Raw genomic sequence first — 22,820 nt, 5'->3', positions numbered from 1 at the left:
AGAATTTTGTTTGGATGAGATTAATTTCCAGACAGTAGCTGTGGATATAGTTGATTATTATCTAGGGATTATAATTGCAATCTTCTCATTACCACATAGCAGAAGGTTGTAGATGGAGATAACCAATTTACTTGGAAATATAAACTTAGTGAAAAGGTGTTTGGGAATTATAAAGGAGAACGGGAGGATATATATTTTGTGACTCATTATGCTTCATTTGTTGAAGGTGTATCCAGTATCTTGAGGAAACATTGGTATATTATTACATCAGATGTGATATATAAGAATTTGAAATTGAATATTTCATATAGAAGTTCACCTAGCATAGCAAGTAGAGTTGTACACACGCACATATGGGTTATGAGGTTTTGGAGTCTCAGTGTAAAGGATGCACAATTTGTAGTTGCATGGATCAGGGGACTAAACATGTCATATAATGGGAAGCTGTTCATAGTACCAGGAGTATTTAATTGTTATCAAAAAATGGTAATTCGTGGCTTACTTTGCCCCTGTAATAAGTTTTATATTGGTAAGACCATATGTCAACTTAGGATGAGGATACGTGTACACATCCTAGATGTCAAAAATAATTCTCCTACCAGCCCTGTAGTGTCACATTTTTTTCAAATATCGTAATAGTGATTCAGATTTATTGAGGTTCTTCATAATGTATGTGTTGACATGTTATGATTTGTATTTAGATCCTTCTGATATGTTGTTACAGAAAGAGACTTGGTTTATTTTCACTTGTGATACTTTTCAAAGTGCCTTAATAATGAATTACTTATAAATTATTTAATATAAAAGTTTTAGAAGTGTTTTGCTACCTCATTTTATAGAAGTTAGGATATGTGTCTTTTTGTATTCAACTGTATTTTTATATTCATCTGGCTTATTGTTATTATTATAATTAGTCTGTCACCTAATTTGTTTCATCTGAATTATTTTTGCTTTATGTTTTCATTTAAATTCATATGCATTCTGGTACATTCTGTTGTTCTGTTGTTCTATTTAATAATGTTCTAATTGATAAACTATTTAAGTGCTTTACTGTATGTATCTGCGGTGGTGCACTGTAGCATTGTTGCCTCACAGTAAGAGGTTCTCCCGTTTGATTCTCGGCTGGAGTGCAGGGAGTGCCTTCTGTGCGGAGTCTGCATGTCCTCCCCGGGGTTGGGTGGGTAGTCGAAAGACATGCGTAAATGGGGGTGCCTTCGTTGAAGGTTGAACGTCGAGTTGGCACTTCGGCGTTCGTGAAAATCTACTGCCAATCATTAGCGGACTGGAGTTCCGCTGTGGCGACCCCTAACCAGGAAAAGCCAAAAGCCAAACAACACTGTATTTAAAACTTTTGAAAACTGAAGGTAAATGCCGAAGCGCTATTTTTGGTTGTTACAAATTGTTCCTGGTTTCTATAAAGTTGCTTTTTGTGCCAAATTATGTTTTTCCTAAATATTAACAATGTTCTTGGGGTCATGGTAGGAGATACCATTGCAGATAAGTGCAGTACAGTGCAGAATTGTTGGATGTTCTAAGCTTTCTAATTTAGGTGTAAAAGGCCTTGTTGCTCTCTCTTGAATTAGTTGCAACCCTAACTTCATAACTGCCCTTCCTAATAGTAAATTTGAATTTGGACTGAATTACCAGTTTTAAATTCCTTTTATAATGAAGTAGGCATCTTTTGTAGAGGGCTAGGAACTTTTTCTTCTAGTTCATTGCTGTAGTAGTTCTTTCATATGGGTTGACTTCTAAACTTGCCATTATGTTTATATTGCACTTGTGCAGGTGTCTGAATAGATCTCTCCAAGAGAGAGTGATATTCAGTAGAGTAACTAGCAACCTCAGGTGCAACGTTTGCTGGGAATGTGCCTTTTGTGATTATCAGTAAGATCAGTAAATAATAATTGGTTTTGGAGTAATCCCTGAAAGTGGACAAACTGCAAGTTTTCAGGGAGAACTTTAGTGAGTGAGTTTTTTGGCCTTGACTAAGGTGGGGGTAATAAGCAGGATGATACATTTGGGGGGACAGATTTGAGGACACCTCTGATGAGCAGACGTTTATTTTGGTCAAGTGTATTGGCATTTGCAAAATCAAGAAAACTCTGGACATATTTGTTGTTGTTGTTGTGTTTATTTGCCATTTTATATATGACTGTGATTTTGAATTAGAATGTGACTTCCTCAACTGTCTTTTTAGGGAAAAGGAGTACCTTATTTATTTTTTACATGATATTAGAATTGACGTTGTTTCCAACAGAGGTACAAAATTCTACCGTATTCTAGGGTTGGGTAGTGTTAATAGTAGTCAACAGGACCAGCCTGTGAAGGAAACATTAGATATGGCTGAAAACCATAGGGCTTTTATTATTGAGTACAGCACTGAGTTCTTCCATTGCAATAATATAGTTAGAACTGAATGGAATAACTTTTTGGAGTTTACTGATTTGCCATTTGAAAAAAAAAAACCTGCCTTTGAAATTTGTCTTTAAGAGGGGGAAGAATTAAAAAAATCTCCTTGAAGATCATGGAAGATCTGTGAATGGGGGTGGTAAACGTAAAAGAACTTATCGTTGTGGGGCTTGCTCCCAATGCCAATATATTGCACATAGCAAAGATAGGAAGATTAGTGGTCAGTTGTACTTTAACTGTAACAGTGAAAGAGTGGTCTACTTGGCCGTCTGTTCCCCCTGTGGTGCATTTTATATTGGTAAGACTGAGTGGAAGATTAGAATACGCATTTATGAACACACCTATGAGATTAAGACAAAAAATGAGAAAAATGCCCTGTTTAAACACTCTCTGGGCTGCTTACAGGCAAAGTTTAACTACTTTATTCTTGAACAGGTACAAGTGGACCAAAGGGGTGGACACTGGGAAAACCTGTTGGAATACAGGGAGCTCTATTGGCAGGTCACCCTAGATGCAGGAAGAAATCCAAGTTTAAACGAAAATATCAGCATTGCCCCACTTTTAAAGTTAAGGGCTGCAAAACTCTAATATGAACACTTCTGTTGGGGTATTTTATTCGCCTCATTATACACTTCAATTTTTATTTTATGTCATCTATAAGAGGATTTTATTTTATATATATATATATATATATATATATATATATATAGCGTTTTTAGCAAGGACTTATTAATTCATAGGCCAGTAGGTGGTGCTATTGCATGTTTTTTTATGCACTTATATTTTATACATACATACATGTTTTTTATATTAATGTTAAGTTATTCTGGAAGTCTGTTTATTTAACACTGTCTTTTACAACAATAATGTTTGTGTCTTTCGGCTTTTCCCGGTTAGGGGTCGCCACAGCGGAACTCCGGTCCGCTAATGATTGGCAGTAAAGTTTTACGTGCTGGCTTGCCGGGCCTAACACACAACCTTCCACGAAGGAACACGCATTCACGCATGTCTCCACACAGAAGACGCTCTAACTAAGGATTGAACGGGCAACGTCTGTGAGGCGACAATGCTACCGCAGCACCACCACCGCAGTCTTTTACAACAATAATATTTATTAAAATAAATTTTTAAGTTCCTACAGAGGTAACTAAATTTGTTTTTAAGATGTGTTAATGTAATTTCAAAGAATGTGTTTGTGGATAGAGTCTCCAACCACTAAGTTTTTTATTTGTTTAATCAATTAATTTACTTATTTAAATAATTCATGATTTTATTGAATAATGTTTGTGATATGTACATCTTTCAGCCTACAAGTATTTAGTGAATAGGAAAGGCCTTTTGCTGTATTTAGTTCTGATGAAGTCTATGTTCTATAGACGAAAATGTGTGACATTGGTAGCGTTAATAAAGTGAACTTTGATAGTATTTTACTATCTCTGGTTGTGATCTCCTTTCTTTTTGCCTTAGATTTTGGATTATTTGGTTTGGTTGGTGGAAATTCTCCACTGTTTCTATTTAAATTTTATATATGGATAACTGAAGTAACCAGTAGGAAAGGTATTTAGTTTGTGGTTAATTTTTCTAACTGGTTAAGATATTCTGTGTGCTCTGAATGGGTCATAGATTAGCTGCAATGTGATAACTAGTTTTATTGAGTGTAAGTAGGACTTCAGTCAGTTCCAGATTTGTATTCTTTGGAATCTTGTGAAAGACAGTAGGGTTAGGAATAAATAAACATAATTCCCCATGGCTGCCGGTAGATGTTGAATATATGATGGGCATTGTACCCCAGAGTAGAGGGAGTACTTTCCCCTACACTATAAATGTTTCTTTAATTTCAGAAATGCCGATGTCTTAAAGCATAGGGAAGGCCTCAAGCCAAAAATGTTGTTGTTTTAGGCTGTTAGATTTCAGCAGTGCTGCCTTGACATTGTCTGGACTAGAATTTGCTGTTTAAGGATGTCTGTCAGATGAAACCCATCATAAAAAAGACTATGGGTGTAGCAAACATTTTATCCAGTATTAAAAAAGCATGGGGTAAAAGGTGCAAGGCCATCCCTTGCAAAACAAGGAGTGGTTTGCTGACCCTTTTATCCCATGTAGACACATACTAAACTGCCTAGAATGAGACCAGTTTACTAGCCAGTTATTGGATCTTTGAATGTAGGCATCATTTTTAGTGATAACAGAATGTTACTCATGCCAGGGCCACCCATTCTTTGAAGAAATGAGCAAGTGAGCAACGGAGCTCAACAGTGTCACTCTGCAGGTCATCATGCACCCCCACGTTGTCATCTAAACTGCAAGGTCATAATCGTATATTGGTTGGCACTAGAACCTAAAGGCCCTAGTGATGTCCCTAATCCCAGCACCAGAGAGGCATCTTATCAATCTTGCCACCCTTTCCTTCACCACATTGGTGACAGTTGTGTGTATGTCTTACAGTGGAGTCAGCAATGACTGAGGCACTTTTTTGGGATGTAATGCAGACATATGGGATCTTAAGGGTGGAGGCTTGCAGAGAGGTTTCTCTCTGTTCGTTTTTGCACCCCAGAAAGAGAAGTCATTGGAGCAAGAGGCCCTTGTCTCTGTGTCAGATTCAGACAGTGAGCCCTCTTATCCCTGCCTGTAGCCTCCCCCTCCCCATGGCCCATTCTTTTTCGTATATTCTAAGTTCTGTATAGATTTAGTGTATGGCTTCTCTGTTTTCACTGCAGAATGCTGCTTTCACTGTTGGTAAGAAGGACAAGGAGTCCAGATTTGGATCCTATTCTCCCTGGAGGCCATCCATAAGGACACTATCTTTGCAATCTAACTGAAAAATAAATACTACTCGTGAACCACATAGACAGGAATTTTGTTCAGAGTAACTAATGCTTTTGCACAGACATGCTTTATGAAACGCATTAAGAATGTGTATTTAGACTACTATGGGATTTACCCCAGCTACTTCCATTTTTTTTTTGTTTGATCTTTGCAGTCTAGGAATATCCAGTATTCTTTCTTTTATACCAGGAAGGCTTTTCTGCTGAGTAAAGTGTAGCCATGTCTAAACATTGTTGGATAGATTTTTGTGTGACTGCTTCAGTTCAGTACTGGCCCCAAAGACACCAGGTGATAAGCTGTCCAAAGAGTTTGATTTTTCTGCCCTGCTTCTTGAGGGATTAGAACTTATTTTTTATTTTACCAGTTCCCATTTTTTTTAATGGATCAGGCATTGTAGAAACTGGAAGATCTCCATGGCTCTGGGCTCAAGCAAGCTTGTGTTAAGATCCTTAACAGAGTAGCTCTACAGCAGGCTGCTGCATGCCGTGTTGCAACTTCATATGTTGTTTTACCTACAACATTATACAGACAAAGTATATGCCTTTGCAGGCTGGCATGGTTTGTTTTTTTTCTCCAAGCATCAGATCAGATAGACTGTCCTATGCTACCCCCCCCCCCCCCCCCCCATGTTGAAGACATTCTCCTTGTACAGACTTTTCAGACTATGATTGAGGACCTTCAAAAATAATACAGCCATTCCAGTGCTGCTTTTCCCACCTCTGCTGAGTCCATCAGAAGGACAACTCTGTACAGTCTTGAATGTTAAGAGTTGTGACTGCTGTCTAGGAGTGTCCAGGAGGAAATGCTCAGTTCTCTGAATTTTTGTTCCAGTTTGTTAAACCATCTGAAGGAACTGCTGGGTTATAGATGTAATCATGTTAGGTCATATCATAAAGCTTTCAGTTCTTGCCCCAGAATTGACTTGATCAGAATGGATGTCATCTTCTCAGCTCTTGGTATAGGCCCTGACCCTATTGTTCTTAGGGACTGTAGATGCTGTCCATACTTCAAGAAGGGCCTAGTGCTCTATTTCTGCTTCAGCCTGCTTCCAAAGTTGATATGGAAGAGTTGTATAATGTCAGACCTCACTAACTTCATTAAACACATCCAGTGCATGCTCCAGACAGTAACTCTTCATGATGCCATGCCAATGGTACTGCATGGTACCTTTGTGCTGTTACTGAATGTGATGGATGTCTTCTGGGTATCACTGGCCATACAAACCACTGCTGTTTGTTCTCTCCTGTATGTTTAGACTGTTTAGTTGCTGATTATTATAGATGTATGGCTCCTAGGGCCCCTTCTGGAATTCCCTGTTAACATCCTGTTGCAGACATTGTGGGGATCCACAAACTTAGTGAAATTCTGTTGGAGCGTGACTTGATGGAATGCTTGTACATGAGCAGCGCTGAAAGCTGCGTGTCATTTAGTGCTGCAGGGGTGGCTCAAGAGGATTGTGGTCTTTGCTTCCCTGAGTGAATGTATAAATAAAGTTCAGGCTTGGACCATCCTGAGTCTTTTCAGTCAATCACTGTTTTCCCGGTTCCATTGGCAAATCAGATGATAAGTTTTGTAATAGATGGTAAGGTACCAGTAGCTGTAGAGCCATCATGCATTCACATATCATCTTCTGGTGTCAGACAACTGTCATTAGTCCTTATAATTGTGGACTTTTCTTACCAGTTTCAATGTGGGTCTTCCTTTCTGTAGCTGAATCACTTACAAGTCCATTTTCATTATTGGGATGGGGATCCCACTCAGTCGTCTTTTAGGGGAAATTGGACCCCCAAAAGAGACGTCTCTGTATTAACCAGGCATATTTTTCTAGCCTGTAAAGCTCTGAAAGGGAAGCTGACAACAAAGCCTTTTCTGCAATGGCAAGTAGTTTGTGACATGTTGCATACACTGCGTGGGACAAAATGTTCTATGCTTAGCAGAAAAGTCATACATGTCTTGTAGTTCTCATCCGAGGGTAAGGAAGCCAGCTGGAAGACTCTAAGGCAAAGTTTCAGTTTTCTGGAGTTGTAGATTCAGAAATCCTGTAAGATCAAACATTTTTGAATTGGGATAAAGCTGCTCACTGCTTGGGGGAGCACATTCCTCTTCAGTTTCTCTCTACTTAGGGCAAATTAGAGTTGCTGCCAGAAACACTCCCTTTCTGCCTTTCCATTTCTACGTATGATTAAATGACTGATTGCAAAATTCAGGGAAAAAAGATCAGATTCATACTTGTTATACCCCATAGTGGTGAAAAATTGAGTGGTTCCAGGTTCTTAATCCCTGGCAATGGAGGACTGTATCCCTGTTCTAGCCAAGAAAGTTCCCCTTCAGTTGTAGTGAAAACTGAGTCTACCTAAGGCCTTCCACCTCATTTAGATTCCTTGCACCCAACTGACCAGCCAGCTTGAATTTCAGAGGAAGCGGAAGCTACTATTTAACTATCAGGATGCAGGTTTTCAGCATCTGTGCACACTGTGATCTAGAAAAGGGCAGACTTCTCTCCTAGTATTAACTGATTAAGCAGCTTCTCAGAGGGTTTCCTGCATCTCTGCCCATTTCCTTCCTGGAACTTGAAATTCATAATTGACCGGATCCTCCATTTTGAACATGATGGATTGGCAGCTCTGAAATGTATGCCTTAGACAACACTGTTCGTGATGACCATCACTTCTCTGAGTTTTGGGCCCTTACTTGTAAGAAACATTGTTCAACAGAACTAAATCTCTCCTCCCAGATATGCTGTCAGAATATCCTTAATGCAGTCCCTCCATTCCCATGTAATATTTCATGTGGAGACTTTAGGGGAGAATGCCCCTTACAACATGGATATGCAGTGTCACTTAATTTTTTCCTGGAAAGGGTGTATGAATTTAGAAAATCAGAGTAGCTGTTCTAATTTGTTTCAGCTGAAGAGGGGATTTGTAATGACTAAGCAAACCCTTTCTTTGTGGATTGCGAACTGTCTTGTCTTCAGCCAGCAGTTGACAAACTCTTGTGGATCATGCCATCAGGGATGTGCCTGCTTCCAGTTCTTATGTCAAAAGGGTCACTACCACACATCTTTAACAAGCTAATGTCCGAACCATGAATGCAGGAGCTGGACATTTTTTTACACCATATTGTTCAGGATGGTGATCTGAGTCCTTTCTTTTATAAGGCTTTTCTATGTTTTTGGAAGTACAATTTTTCACTTTTTGGATGCTTCTGTCAGTTACTGACGAAGGCTTTTGAAGTCAGATATGTGCACATCATATCTGTTTATTTGCATGAAATCCTTCTGCATTGCATGTTCATTATCCTCCTACCATCCACTCATGGTTGGACAGCCTCTTGCCCAGCAAATTAAAATGGATTTTTTTGTGAATCAGACAAGAATATAAATAATTAAATTCTTGGAGACTGTGTGTGTGTTATGTTTTCTATCTTAAAGGATGTCCCCCCTCAGTAGAGTAGGACTGAGCTGAGGGTGATGTAGAGGTATGTGCACCACCAAGAGCTACAATTGCCCTGTGAATTTACATCAGAGAGAGTGAGAGAGATATTTTGTCAAACTGATAATGATAGAAAAGGAAATCCATCCTGTTAACTACTGCAGAAGGCTTCCTTGCAGATCTGCTGATATAGTGAGTATGTGTTATTTTCCTTATTAATTTTTTTTCCATATATTTGTTGCTAGATTAGTGCATACATACTTTAGCAGACCATGTAGACAGTATGGTTTTGATGTAAGTACTTTCTTTGTATCTCTTGTATATACAGTAATCATTTATCACTTTTTGAGATGATAATTAGTTAAGACTAAGGAAAATAAAGCCCATCTCATTAGCCTTTTGAAAATGTGTTAACCTAACTTAAGAGGGAAATGTGAATGTAATGCTGAAAGTATCTTGCCTGGGTCTATATTAGAACATCGAATATTTAACAGTTCGAATCACTAAAGGTCGACCTTTAGTGATTGAACTGTTAAAACATTGAATGTTCAGGAAAAAATAAAAACAACAACAAAAAAACTAAACGGAGATTTCCATTTACCTGTTTGATGTTCTGCAGTTTCGCTATTCTCGTGTCGACAGTGACAAATTCGACATTGCCGGCTTTCGAGAATTTAATATAGACCCTCTTGCCTTGTATAATTTGTAACATTAGACAAGTCAGAGGTACAAAGACAATGCATTTTATGATGTAGAATTGCCAGGCATGCTGCTGTTGCTGCTATGCTATTGACATGTTTAGATCAGTTCAGGATGGGAAGTGATTTCTTAAGGCCGATGTTCCTCGCGTTTCACTGTTGCAGTCATCACTTGTGGGTTATCCCTGCTGTGGTAGCCCCTGGTTGGCGAATACCAGAGAGTCGGCTGCTGTCGCTTGTTGACTGATGTCATGGCATCAGTGCTATAAAGCAAGGCAGCCAATGCCAATACATCAGTCTTTCTTGCTATGGAGCCTGTAGCAGAAGAAGTTTGCAAGTGTGCTGGTTGGTCGCTACCAGAGCTCGAATTACAGCTGAAAACGTCTAAAGCTAAGTACCCCATTGGGGATCCTTTTTTCTTGCATTAACCGACGTCTGAAAAAGTTAACAATTGTCTCGCCTGTGGAAAGCAGATTCCACACCAAGACTTCCGTTCATACTGCGTCACTTGTTTAGGCCCAGACCATGACGTCCCTCGTTGCCAGTTCTGTGCCTTCTTTAACACAAGAACCATTCGTCGTAGTGCTCTTATTGTAGACAGGTATTTTCGTCTTCCTTCTTCACATTCCGAAATGACGTCCATCAGCCAGCAATCCGTAGACATTCTGAAAAAATGTAGAGATAAAGAGAGAAAGACCACACAAGGCTAAGCCTTACCGCTAAGCAGGTCATCAGTTCTCCGGAATTCAGTGAGGCACTTTCGCAGCCCTTGATGCCTGGTACGATATCTACGCAGGCCTCTACCGAGACCCTTTCGGAGTCTGGTATGCTGCAGAAATCTTCTTAGTCTTCCGAGCCTTTAGTTGTCTCTGCCTCTGTTCGGTCTGGAGCCGCGATGCAGGTACCGTTTTCCGTGGAGCTGTTTCACACTACCGATTCTAGACAAAAAAAAAACGTCTTCTCATCCGACTACCATTTCTCTCAGACTCATGGATACTCTTAGGCCTAGAAAGCCAAGCCATGCTTGGAAAATCTACCTCTAGCTACCATCTTACTCCTGCTCCACCACCCCAAGGCCAAATGTTTAAGATGGTGGAGGATCTTATCTCCCTTATCAGGGATAGTCAGGCCACACCTTCTACAAGGAAAAGACACCCTTCTCCTGAAATAATGACAGAGCAGGATTCTGAGGAATCTGATTATTCAGATTTTGAAGAGGAACAAAACCTCTGACTGCTTATGGTGATTCAAATGCAGAGAAATGCATTCCTTCTGCCTCCCCACCAGAAGACCTTTCCTTTGGGGAAACCCTTCACACCCTCAGGGAACATTTCCACTTAATCTCAGGACTTCCCTCAGTCTAAGAAAAGACTAAGAGAGTTTCTAGATCTGCCCCAGGACAGACTCCCTGGCCACTCCCCCCTATCTTCGAAGTGGTGGATGATGTTTTCCACAAATCCAGCTTAGCCCTTGACGCCCTTCCACCTGCTCCCAGTAAATCTGACAGATATTGCAGAGTACCAGATTCTCACAAATACCTGTACAGAAATCCTGCTGCAGACCCGGAGGTCATTACACAGGGACCTAAAGGAACTAAGGCTAGTTCTGCTAAGAATCCTATTCCTTCTGACAAAGATTCCAGAGGTGTGGACAGATGGGGTAAAAAAGTATACACCACTGCAACCTTAGCTATCAGAGCACTCAACTCTCAGTTCCATATGTTAAAATATCAACAACACACTTTGGAACTATTAAAGCAAAAGATTTCTACCTTTCCTGGCTGTGCAATTCGAAAGAGATAGCAAATTTATTGCACTCTACTTGTCAAGTGGCCAAACACTCTTTGCACTGTGGATATGACGCCCAAGAAGCCTCTAGCAGGGTAGCAGTGTCAGGATTTGCCATTAGGAGACATGCATGGTTGAAGGAACAGCCTCTCCCTGATCATGTCAAGTCTAAATTGATGCACCCTTGGATAAGGATCGCTTGTTTGGAGTAAAAGCAGAAGAGGTACTTAAAAAGATGGAAGACAAAGCGAAATCTATGCAAACAGTAAAAGATTTCTTTCAGGTTCAAACTCCTAGGTTCAGTGGGAATTTTCCCTCTAAGCACTGGTCCTTTCCTGTACCTAGCAGACAGGGGCAAGGTAAGCCCCGCAGGGACAGAGACCACCCAGGCCCTTATGAACCAAATAGTGGACCACGTCTGCCCTAAAGGCAGGGAGTTCTAAGCCATCCTTCTATGGAAAAAAACTCTCAATGACTCCCTCTTCCCCCCTCTGCCCTCCTTTCACTCACCAAAAGCTAGGAGGAAGGCTCTCCCTCTGCAAAGAAAATTGGCTTTCTGTAACAAAGGACTAATGGATCTTAAAGATCATTTTTCAGGAATACAAATTCTCTTCCAATGAACTCCTAATTCCAAGAGGGTACCCAGACTTACCTCCAAATCAGTGGACAGAGGCATTGAAACAAGTCCAAACTGTCATATCCCAGGAGGCAGTAGAACCTGTTCCCACAGAGGCTTTTATTCCGGACTATTCCTTCTTCCCAGAAAAGAGGGCACTTGGCACCTCATCCTGGATCTTTCCATTCTGAACACCTCCCTGGTGGTCCCCAAATTCAAAATGCTAACTTTGCAGCAGCTGCTGCCTCTGCTGATGAAAAAAATGCCTGGTTACTGACTCCAGACCTAAAAGATGCCTGCCTCACATCCCCATAAGGGAATCCTGCAGGAAATTCCTGTGCTTCAGAGCAGGCTCACAACAGTTTCAGTTCTCTGTGCTACCCTTTGGCTTATCTACTGCTTCCAAGGTATTCACCAAATGCTTAGGCCCGGCCATAGCATTTTGCAGACAGAGAAATATACAGATTTACCCTTATCTGGACGACTGCCTCATTCAGGCAGAGTACAAAGAAAAGCTGCTCCATGACCTCCTCTTTGTCAAAACCCTCCTAACTTTCTTAGGTTTCACCATCAACGAAAAGAAATCAAAGCAAACACTCTCCACGAGGATCATTTTCTTGGGAGCACTGCTGGACACAGCATCCCAAATGGCCTTCCTATCTCCAGAAAAGCAGAGCTTTCTGCCTCTATACCTTACCCAGCTGGCTTCCAGAAGTCACCTCACAGCGAGGAAGTTCCTGCAAGCCTTGGGGTGCATGACATCTTGCATTCTTCTAATTCCTCTGGCCAGGCTTCACATGAGAAATTTCAGTGGTATCTAAAGAACCTTTGGTGTCAGTGCACTCAGCCTCTAGAGACCTCTCTCCCTCTGATCCCCTGTATAAGGGCAGAGTTTCTCTGGTGGCCAGGGACCTCTGCCAAGAACAAGGGTCTTCCCTTCATCCTCTGCACTACCAGGCAGACCATCACCACCGACGCCTCAAACATTGCTTGGGACACTCACCTAGTAGGCACTGGCATTCAAGGTCTTTGGGATGCCCAGCACCTTCCCTTACACATCAACCAGAAGGGAATGATAACAGTACAAAAGGCTCTGACATCCTTATAGATTAAAAAATAGTAGGAACCATTTACCAAGAAAACAGTATACTAAAGAAATGAACGGTCCAGGCACACTGTAGTGTAGACTTGAAAAAGCCTTGATTGGGCAGGTGAAAGTGCTTGTATACGGTTTTTTTTGTAATAAACCCGTTTTAAGCCATCTCGTTTCTTTAGTTTCCTTATAAGTTAGATTAGTACTAGGCTAACTACCCTTGTGGATCATTTTAAGCCTAACCAATTGTCCCATGGAAGAATCAAACTCCGCACCTTATGCTTGTAAGGTAAACACCTTAACTATTATATCAATCTTCTAAATTTGTTGACTACCTTCTATTTTCTGATGTCCTTCAAGGATGCATCTGCAGTCCTTACAAATGGGTTGTCCTGTCGTCAGGCAGCCCTTCGGTCGGATTCCAAAGTCTGGGTCTGGCCTCGGCTGGTGTCGCACTTCACCCGTCATAGGTGCAGTTATTCGGGTATAAAGGCATCAGCTGACGCCATTTTCCTCAGTCTTTCTTGCCGCGTGGTGCCCGAAGCAGAAGCTGTTCGCAAGTGCCGGTCGGTCAGATCCAGAGATTACTACTACCGAATACTACTTCGAAGACTTCTAAAAAGCTAAGTACCCCGTTGGGGACTCTTTCTTGCCTCAGCCGATGTCAGAGAAAGTGAATAACTGTTTATCTTGTGGGAAACAAATACCTCATAAAGATTTCCACTCCTACTGTATACATTGCTTAGGCCCAGACCACGACGTAGCAGCTTGTCTAGCCTGCGCTTCTTTTAACCGACGGATGCTTAGACGTCGGTCGGAGTTTGCTGAACAAATTTTTGGCTCTGATTTTGCCTACATTATGCCGTCGGATCCTCCGACAACGCAAATTTCCAAAAAACGAAAAGAAAAGGACCGACACTCGCGGTCCGCGGTCTCGGCCGAAACCGCGATTAAGCAAACCGCGAGTGTCTCGGTTTCGGCCGAAACCGAGCAAGCGGTTCTTTCTCCAGGCGAAACCCTGCCTCCTACCGAGGCCTCCTCTAACCTGGTAGAATCTGCTTCTGAAATCCAGCCTTCTGTTGCGGTTTCTCAGGAATTATCAGACACAATTGCCCTGGATATTTCAACCCCTGCACGTGGAGCTGCTAGGCCTCCTGCAGCCATGTCTATTAAGGCCTTTGCCAGGGCTAAGGCAGCCAAAGCTTCAAAATCTGTGCCTGCCAAACCCCCCTCACACAGGCCCAGCACTAGCTCTCATATGCTATCTTTGGCTGAGGATCTAATTTCTTTAATTCGTGGATCCCAGCCTCATCCAGACAGGGCCTCTCTCCCACCTCCAGAAAAGAGACCTAGAGCAGAGCCCCCTGAACCAGTATCCAGTGATGGTTCCTCTGATGAATCAGAACATACAGACCTTCCTGAGGCTTCTTATTCTCCTTACGAAGACTCTGATGCTGAAGAGTCCATTCCTTCAGCCTCTCCACCTGAGGAATTTTCCTTTGGGGAAACCTTGCATGCTATGAGGGAACAATTTCAGTGGCAGGGCCAAGATTTCTCAGACTCCAGAAAAAGGCTTAGAACCTTTCTACATTTGCCACAGCATAGGCCTTTAGCTATACCTCCAGTTCTTTCTGTTGTAGATGATGCATTTAATGATGCTTGCACTGCTCCTGATTCATTACCTCCGGCTCCTGCTAAGCCCGATAGGTTCTACAGGGTCCCGGACACTCATCACCATTTATACAAGGCTCCTTTTGCAGATCCAGAGACCATCGCCCAGGGTCCTAAAGCTGTAGCTGCTACTTCTACTAAAAACCCCCTCCCCTCTGAAAGGGAATCCAGGTCCTTAGAGATGGGGTAAAAGTTTACACTTCTGCTACCTTGTCAGCTAGGGCTTTGAACTGCCAATTTCATATGATTCAATATCAAGAGTTTATGCTTGACCAGTTAACTAAAAGCTTTCCTCTGAAGAATCTTTAGATAAAAAATATGTTCAGGAAATGGTACATAACATACAGCAGGTTAGTAACCATTCTTTAAAATGTGGCTATGATGCACTGGAGGCTTCCTTTAGATCAGCCATGACTGGCACAGTTATCAGGAGACAGGCATGGTTGAAAGAACAGGCATTACCAGACCATGTCAAATCAAAGCTTTTGGATGCACCCATGGACAAGGTCAATTTATTTGGTTCCCCTGCTCAGCAGGTGCTAAAAAGATGGAAGAGAAGGCGAAATCTGTACAAACGGTGAAAGATTTCTTACAGGTTCAACCTCCAAGGTTTAGCAGGAACTGGCCCTCCAAGAATTGGTCCTTTCCGGACTCCTCTAAGGCTCAGAGAGGCAGGAATAGGCGTTCAAGAGGCAGAAACCAATCCAGGGGTGCCTACAGGGGACGCCAATGGCAAGGTAACAACCAGCGAGGCACGGACGCAGCCACCACCACTACAACAACTCACAGTGACTTGACAGTGGCACCGCCTACCAGGGAACAACTAGAAGCACCCTTAGGCGGAAAACTAACTTTATTCTCAAAAAACTGGCATTGCATCACAAGGGGAAAATGGATTTTGCAAACTATAGACCAAGGTTACAGGTTCCATTTCCATACTCTACCAGGGAAGAGAGGAATGCCAAACCTACCACCTACTCAAAGGACAGAAGCTGTAAAACAAATATCTCAGCTATTAAGAATGAGAGCTGTGGAAAAGGTACCACCAATGGAGCAAGGAAAGGGATTTTACTCCAGACTCTTCCTGGTACCAAGAAAAGAAAACAAATGGAGACCCATTCTAGACCTGTCCGCTTTAAACACATTCCTTATTGTTCAAAAATTCAAAATGCTGACCCTACAGCAGCTTCTTCCCATGCTGGGCAAGGAGTCTTGGCTGGTAACTCTAGATCTCAAGGAGGCATACCTGCACGTCCCCATAAGACCAATTTGCAGAAGATACCACAGATTTCTTGCAGGATCAGAGCATTATCAATTTTCAGCATTGCCCTTTGGCTTATCTACTGCGCCCAGAGTGTTCACGAAATGCCTGGCATCAGTAATTGCTTATTGCAGACTTCAGGGAATCCAAATTTATCCCTACCTGGACGACTGCCTGATACAAGCGGACAACAAAAGCAAGCTAGCAGAGGACTTACAAAGAGTCATTTACCTGCTGCAAGCCTTGGGATATACAGTCAATATAAAAAAGTCAAGGCTGATTCCATCCCAAAGAATAACCTTTCTGGGTGCAGAGCTGGACACATCAAAACAAATGGCATTCCTAACTGCAGAAAAGAAAGAGCAACTACCTCTCTACTTCTTGGCATTAACAAAGCAGAACCACCTAACTGCAAGGAAAGTACTGCAAGCTCTAGGCTTCATGGCATCCTGCATAATTCTGGTCCCTCATGCCAGACTACATATGAGAAAGCTACAGTGGTACCTAAGGAACTTGTGGTCCCAACACAAGCACAGCCTAGAAACCAAAATCCCAATAATCCCATGCCTGAAACAAGAGTTCCTATGGTGGGCTCAGGCCTGTCAATCAAACACAGGATTGCCCTTCTGCAACAGCCAACCAAGCCAAACCATCACGACAGATGCCTCAGACCTCGGTTGGGGGGCACACATGCAGGGCAAGTGAATACAAGGCTTATGGACTCAAGACCAGTTGCGCCTACACATAAATCTAAAGGAAATGCTGGCAGTAAAATTGGCAATCCAGACATTCAGACCATTTCTCCAAGAAGGTCAGTTGATGATAAGGACAGACAACACCACAGTTATGTGGTACATCAACAAACAGGGAGGCACCCATTCATATCCTCTATGCCGGCTGGCACTGGACCTATGGGATGTGGCCCTGAGCTACAACATTCAGTTACAAGCAATTTTTGTACCGGGAAAAGAAAACATTCTAGCAGACATATTAAGCCGAACAACCACAGATGCCCACGAATGGATGCTTCATCCGGTCATCTTCAAAGCCATCACAAGGGAATGGGGATTACCACAAATAGACTTGTTTGCATCCCCATTCAATCACCAGCTAAAGAAATTCTGCACAAGGACGTACCACCCACTTGCTTGGAAGGTGGACTCCCTATCTTTCAGTTGGAAAAACCTGACAGCATACGCATTTCCACCACTTCCTTTGATGCACAAGGTGCTTCTGAAGATCAAAGAGGACCGTCCAAGGATCATTCTAATAGCTCCAGACTGGCCAAGACAACATTGGTACCCATTGCTGAGGAGCATGTCTCGGGAACAAATATGGACACTACCCCTGATCCCATTACTGTTAACACAGAACAACTACAACATCCTGCATCCAAACCTGAAAACTCTGCAGCTAACTGCCTGGAACATTACTTAACAGCAATTAACCCAAATTTATCCCAAAGGGTTAAAGACATAATCCTGGAGGCTCGCAGACCTTCAACAAGAAAGAATTATGCAGCAAAATGGTAAGTTATCTCATTTGGAGTACTGCAAAGGAGAAGATGTGACTCTGGTAAACATGGCCAACATCCTGGAGTACTTGGCAGAGCTCTTCCACACAGGCCTGTCCTATTCTTCCATCAAGATACATGCATCAGCTATTTCAGCACAATACAGCTTGGATCCTCCTGTCTTCTCTCATCCCCTGCTCAGACAGTTTCTGAGAGGAATTAAAAATGTAAAACCTCCCAGGAAACCACCATTGCCAGCATGGGACTTGAACTTTGTGCTAGAAAAATTGACACTTCCTCCTTTCGAGCCAGCAGCAGCAGCAGAATTACAATACTTATCCTGGAAGACTGCTTTCCTGCTGGCAATAACTTCAGCAAGAAGGGTCTCTGAACTACAGGCATTAATGGCAGTGCAACCCTTCCTGATCTTCCATCAAGATAGAGTGTCCATGAGAACAAATCCTACATTTATGCCTAAGGTGGTATCCAGAGTGTCATTAAATCAGGCTATCCACCTACCTACATTCTTCCCAAACCCACAGAACAGGGGAGAAAGACTTTTGCATACCTTGGATGTACACAGACAGTTACGCTACTACCTGGACAGGACTAAGTCCAGTAGAAAAACTGACCAGCTTCTGGTAGCATATGCCACAGGAAAGGAAGGAAAACCAATTTCAAAACAGACAATCTCCAAATGGATAGGAAATTGCATTAGATTTTGTTACTCCTACCATGGAAAGAAAACTCCAGAGAACATCAGGCCTCACTCCACAAGGGCTACAGCCACTACCACAGCTTTCTTACGAGGAGTGGCTACCAAGGACATTATAGAGGCTGCTACTTGGACCTCTGTGCATACATTTGCCAAGCATTACAATTTACCTTTATACTCTAGATCCCGAGCAGGTTTTGCCACTGCTGTTTTGCAAGGGATCCTAGCTACACCATAATCTCTACTCTTTCCTCCTCCCCTTGTTTAGCTATGGGATTCTACCCATTTGTAAGGACTGCAGATGCATCCTTGAAGGACATAGTACAGTTTTGTACCTACCATAAATGTAGATGTCCGATAGGAATGCATCTGCAGTCAGGATTACCCACCCACCTTCCCCTCTGAGGTACTCCTAGGGTATTTGCCAGCCTTCAGCTAGCTTGGGGGGGATCTATTATGGTGTATTTGTTTGTATATATGTACATACATGCTTATTTTTTGTGTTTGCTCTCTACTATTTGGAATCATTGGCATTTATCCAAATTTAGCCTTCCAAGAGGGCACCTGGCATCTGGGGCAAGAAACACTGAGGAAAATGGTGTCAGCTGATGCCTTTATACCCGAATAACTGCAGCTATGACGTCGGGTGAAGTGCGACACCAGCCGAGGCCAGACCCAGACTTTGGAATCCGGCCGACCGAAGGGCTGCCTGACGACAGGACAACCCATTTGTAAGGACTGCAGATGCATTCCTATCGGACATCTACATTTATGGTAGGTACAAAACTGTACTTTTTATTATTTTATAGTATGTATTTTACAGTTCAATTTTCACTAGCTAACCAGGTGCACAACACAATTCAAGGAGTGAAGGTTCTCCTTATCAAAACAGACAACACCACCATAATGTGGTACATCAGCAGACAGGGAGAGACTCAGTCTTACCCCCTCTGTGCAGGCTAGCCATGAACCGCTGGCTGACAGCCTCCTTCATGGGATTACACCTAATAGCCCAACACCTACCAGGGATCAACAACACCCTGGCAGACCAATTAAGCAGAAACTTACTGGACCCCCATGAATGGCAGCTCCATAGAAAAATCTTTTTGCAAGTCACTCAGGAGTGGGGAACTCCAGAGGTGAATCTCTTTGCTTTGCACCTCAACTACCAGCTAAAAAAGTCTGTACCAGGGAGTATCACCACCTAGCATAGAAGGTGGATGCCTTGACCTTCCCCTGGAACTCCCTCTTTGTATACACATTCCCTCCTCTGCCTCTTATTCCCAAGGTACTGATCAAGAAAAGGGAGGAGAGACCAAAGGTCATCCTCATTGCTCCAGATTGGCTTAGACAGCATTGGTACCCCTTACTGCACAGCCTGACATCACAGCATCCTAGGCTGCTTCCCCTGATCGCAGACCTCTTGACTCAGATGGGGGGTAGAATGCTGCACCCAGACTTGCAGATTCTCAAACTGTCAGCATGGCTAATACACTAAAACCAAACATGGGGCCTCTGTTAAGCAAACAGGTCCTAGCCATTATCACAGAGGCCAGAAGGCCCAGCACCAGAAAATCTTAAGCAGGGAAATGGAAAAGATTCTGCTCCTGGAGCCAGGGCAGATGGGAGAGTTCCTCACAACTTTCCATCCCTCTTATCCTGGACTATCTAGTGGAGTTGCTTAATAGTGGCCTCTCCTTCTCTTCTATTAAAATCCACACCTCAGCCATTTCAGCTCATTTTGATACAGACTAGCCCCTGTTCTCACATCCTTTGATTAAACAATTCCTCAGAGAGGCTTCTAATGTAAGACCTCCCATAAGGTCACCCGCACCAGCCCTGGACCTGAATTATGTGTTGGAAAAACTAACCTTACCACCCTTCGAATCTGCTGCTTCAGCAAAACTGAAATACCTCTCTTGGAAGACTGCTTTCCTTCTAGCTATCACCTCACCCAGAAGGGTTTCAGAACTTCAGGCACTGATGGCCATTGAGCCCTTCATCATTTTCCATACAGACAGGGTCTCCTTGAGGACTAACCTTTATGCCCCCACCTTCTTCCCTAACCCTTAAAACAAGGGGGAAATAATTCTGCACTCACTAGATGTGCACAGACAGCTCAGATACTACGTGGATCGTACTAAACCCTTCAGGAAAACAGACCAACTTTTTGTCAGCTTTGCCCCAGGGGCAGAGGAGAAGCCCATTTCCAAGCAAACCATTTCGAAATGGATATCACACTGTATCCATTTCTGCTACATATTACATAGGAAACCACCCCCTAAGTCCATTCGTACCCATTCCACTAGGGCAGCCTCCACTTCCATGGTGTTCTTCAGAGGAGTTCCCACCAGGGACATCTTGGATGCTGCCACCTGGACTTCTGTCCATACATTTACAAAGCATTACCACCTACCTCATTTCTCTAAGGCTAGGGCAGGGTTTGCCTCTGCAGTTCTGTAAAGCATGCTTACCCATGCCTAGGTCTCTTATTAATCCTTCCACCCCTCTCCTCAGCTTTGTGAATCCACCCACAGGTAATGACTGCAACAGTGAAACATGAGGAACATAGTACAGTTGTGTACACTTAACATAAATGTAGATGTTCAAGTGTATTCACTGTTGCAGTCCTGGTTTACCCCCTCCTTCCCCTTTATATCCTCTTTCCTTAGGGAGACATTAGCTTATTATGGTGGCTTTTAGCCACCAAGACCACTTTACCATATTTCCTTGGGCTTCTGACTGGTTAGGGCAAGAAAACTGATGTAATGGCGGTTGCTGCCTTGCTTTTTAGCACTGATGCCCTGAAGTCAGTCAACAAGTGACAGCAGCCGACGCAGAAAAACGTTGACTTTGGTATTCGGGCCGGCCGAGGGCTACCACAGCAGGGATAAACCCACAGGTGTTGACCACAACAGTTAATACACTCGAACATCTACATTTCTGGTAAGTGTACACAACTGTACTTTTTACTTCACTGCAATTGAAAAATGTCATTAATGTCTCTAAAACAGAAACTACACGTGTTTTTTTTTTTCTTTCAACAGTTGTGAATGCGGCAATGAGAAAATATTTCTTGCAAGCAAATGATCAACAGGACCTGGTTGATTGGGTAAATGAGTTAAACAAGGCTATAAAAATTACTGTAAGTATTCTTAATTGCAGTCACCTTTCTTTTGTGTGATTGTGGTATGGACACTCTTGTTTTATGAATGAAGACTGGTGGTCACAGTACCATATTATTCTGCCATTTCAGAAATTTTCTTATTGCATTAATGTGTTAACATGTTTGTCATGCTCATGCAACAGAAGAATATAGAAAATACACATTATGATGAGTATGTTTTGAACCCAGATGTTCCTATTATGAAATTCGCCCTATAGAGACGACATCTGGACCACACAATTTCATTGTTTGATTTAACCTATTCAGGATTGCTATGGTTTTTCCCAGAAAACAGTGTGCTCCAAAGTAGACACCCATTCTTAGACATGACACCAGTCCATCCCAGGAAGTACACAAACACCTACAGGCAGTTTACAGGATTGTCAGTTCTCCTACCTTACATCTATTTATCCATATCTCTATACTCTCTCTCTCAGAGGTTAGTGAGGGACAATCTTTGCGTTGCATGCAAGGCGTCTTTAAATTCAGCTCTGATGGAACTTTTGCACATCCGCAAAATGAACATTATCAGAACCAATAGAACGAAAGATTTAAATTTTGCTTGAGACATAAATAAGACATTGGCAAGACAGATATGTGTCGCAGAGGATCCCATGCTGTGGAACAGGTTGCCAGTTCATGTGAAGTAGAGTTCATCCTTAACCCTATTTAAGCATAACCTTGACCAATAGATGGGAAGTCGGAAATCCACGCTGTGTTTGGCCTCATGTCTCTGGTAGACAGAGGTAGAAAGTAATGCCCAAACTAACGTATGCCTCCCACACATAACTTCTAGAAACTTTCTAACTAACCCCCTCTGAATAAACGCCCATGATATATTGGGACATAATTGAGTTGGATTGCTCCGCTAGAGTTATAAAGGCCTTAATGGTTGGTGTCATAGTATATAACTATGAACCATGGATGTGGAAGGAAACTGCAGACTCATTTGGGAGTTTGGCAGAATGGTCAAGATGCTTATCTCACAAGACACAAGGTACAGAGTTTCTTACCTTTTGGGTTGGAAAATTTGGCTTGGCTTAAAATAGCCCACAAGGGCAGATAGCCTAGTGCTAACCTATAAACCCAGTGAAAACCCAAACAGGCACAAGGTAATATGCAGACGTCACACAGAAGAGACTACAGCTGGGAACTGTACCAAAAAACTGAAGTGCTATGAGGCAGTAGTGCTAACTGCTGCAGTTTTACATAGTTGCTAGCTGTTGCATATTGATACTTGCATATTTTGTTTTATCTTCTGACAAAATTACCACACTTTTTTCCTGATGCCCTTTTTAGCATTTAAAATTTAATTTCAAAATTTTACAGCCACATTCTGACTGAATTGTATACCCAAAAACGAAAATGTGATATTTAGTGTTTTAGCTAAACCTCATGGTGTAGGGGGGGGGGGGGGGCAGATCACAATTTTCAAAAAAGATTATTAAATATGGAATCAAATTTTATTATTCATTTTAATACTTTGTATCCAAAAGGAATGAATTTAGAAATGTAAAAAGATAAATAGTTTATATATGATGTGTATTAAGATATTTGTTATAAACTGTGAATTTAATGTTAAAGTGATGTTTCATATGGCTTTAACTTTTGAAAAAAATGTTAATTGATTAATT

The 22,820-nt window shown here is 42.2% G+C and overlaps 1 protein-coding gene across 11 annotated transcripts in view; it reads left to right on the top strand.

Moving 5' to 3' along the window:
- PLEKHA1 (pleckstrin homology domain containing A1) overlaps positions 1 to 22,820 on the top strand; it is a 2,820,639-nt gene that overhangs the window by 2,079,850 nt on the left and 717,969 nt on the right. For all 11 annotated transcript variants that reach the window (XM_044056044.1, XM_044056048.1, XM_044056047.1 and 8 more), the window contains one exon: positions 21,068 to 21,165. In XM_044056044.1, the coding sequence (XP_043911979.1) occupies positions 21,068 to 21,165 (98 nt within the window). The remainder of the gene's footprint in view (positions 1 to 21,067; positions 21,166 to 22,820) is intronic.

Source organism: Protopterus annectens, chromosome 14.part0 (genome assembly GCF_019279795.1).
Source record: "Protopterus annectens isolate FY-2018-M chromosome 14.part0, PAN1.0, whole genome shotgun sequence".
Lineage (NCBI taxonomy): Eukaryota > Metazoa > Chordata > Ceratodontiformes > Protopteridae > Protopterus > Protopterus annectens.
The sequence above is the reverse complement of the archived record's forward strand: the minus strand, read 5'-3'. Positions and strand labels throughout refer to the sequence as shown.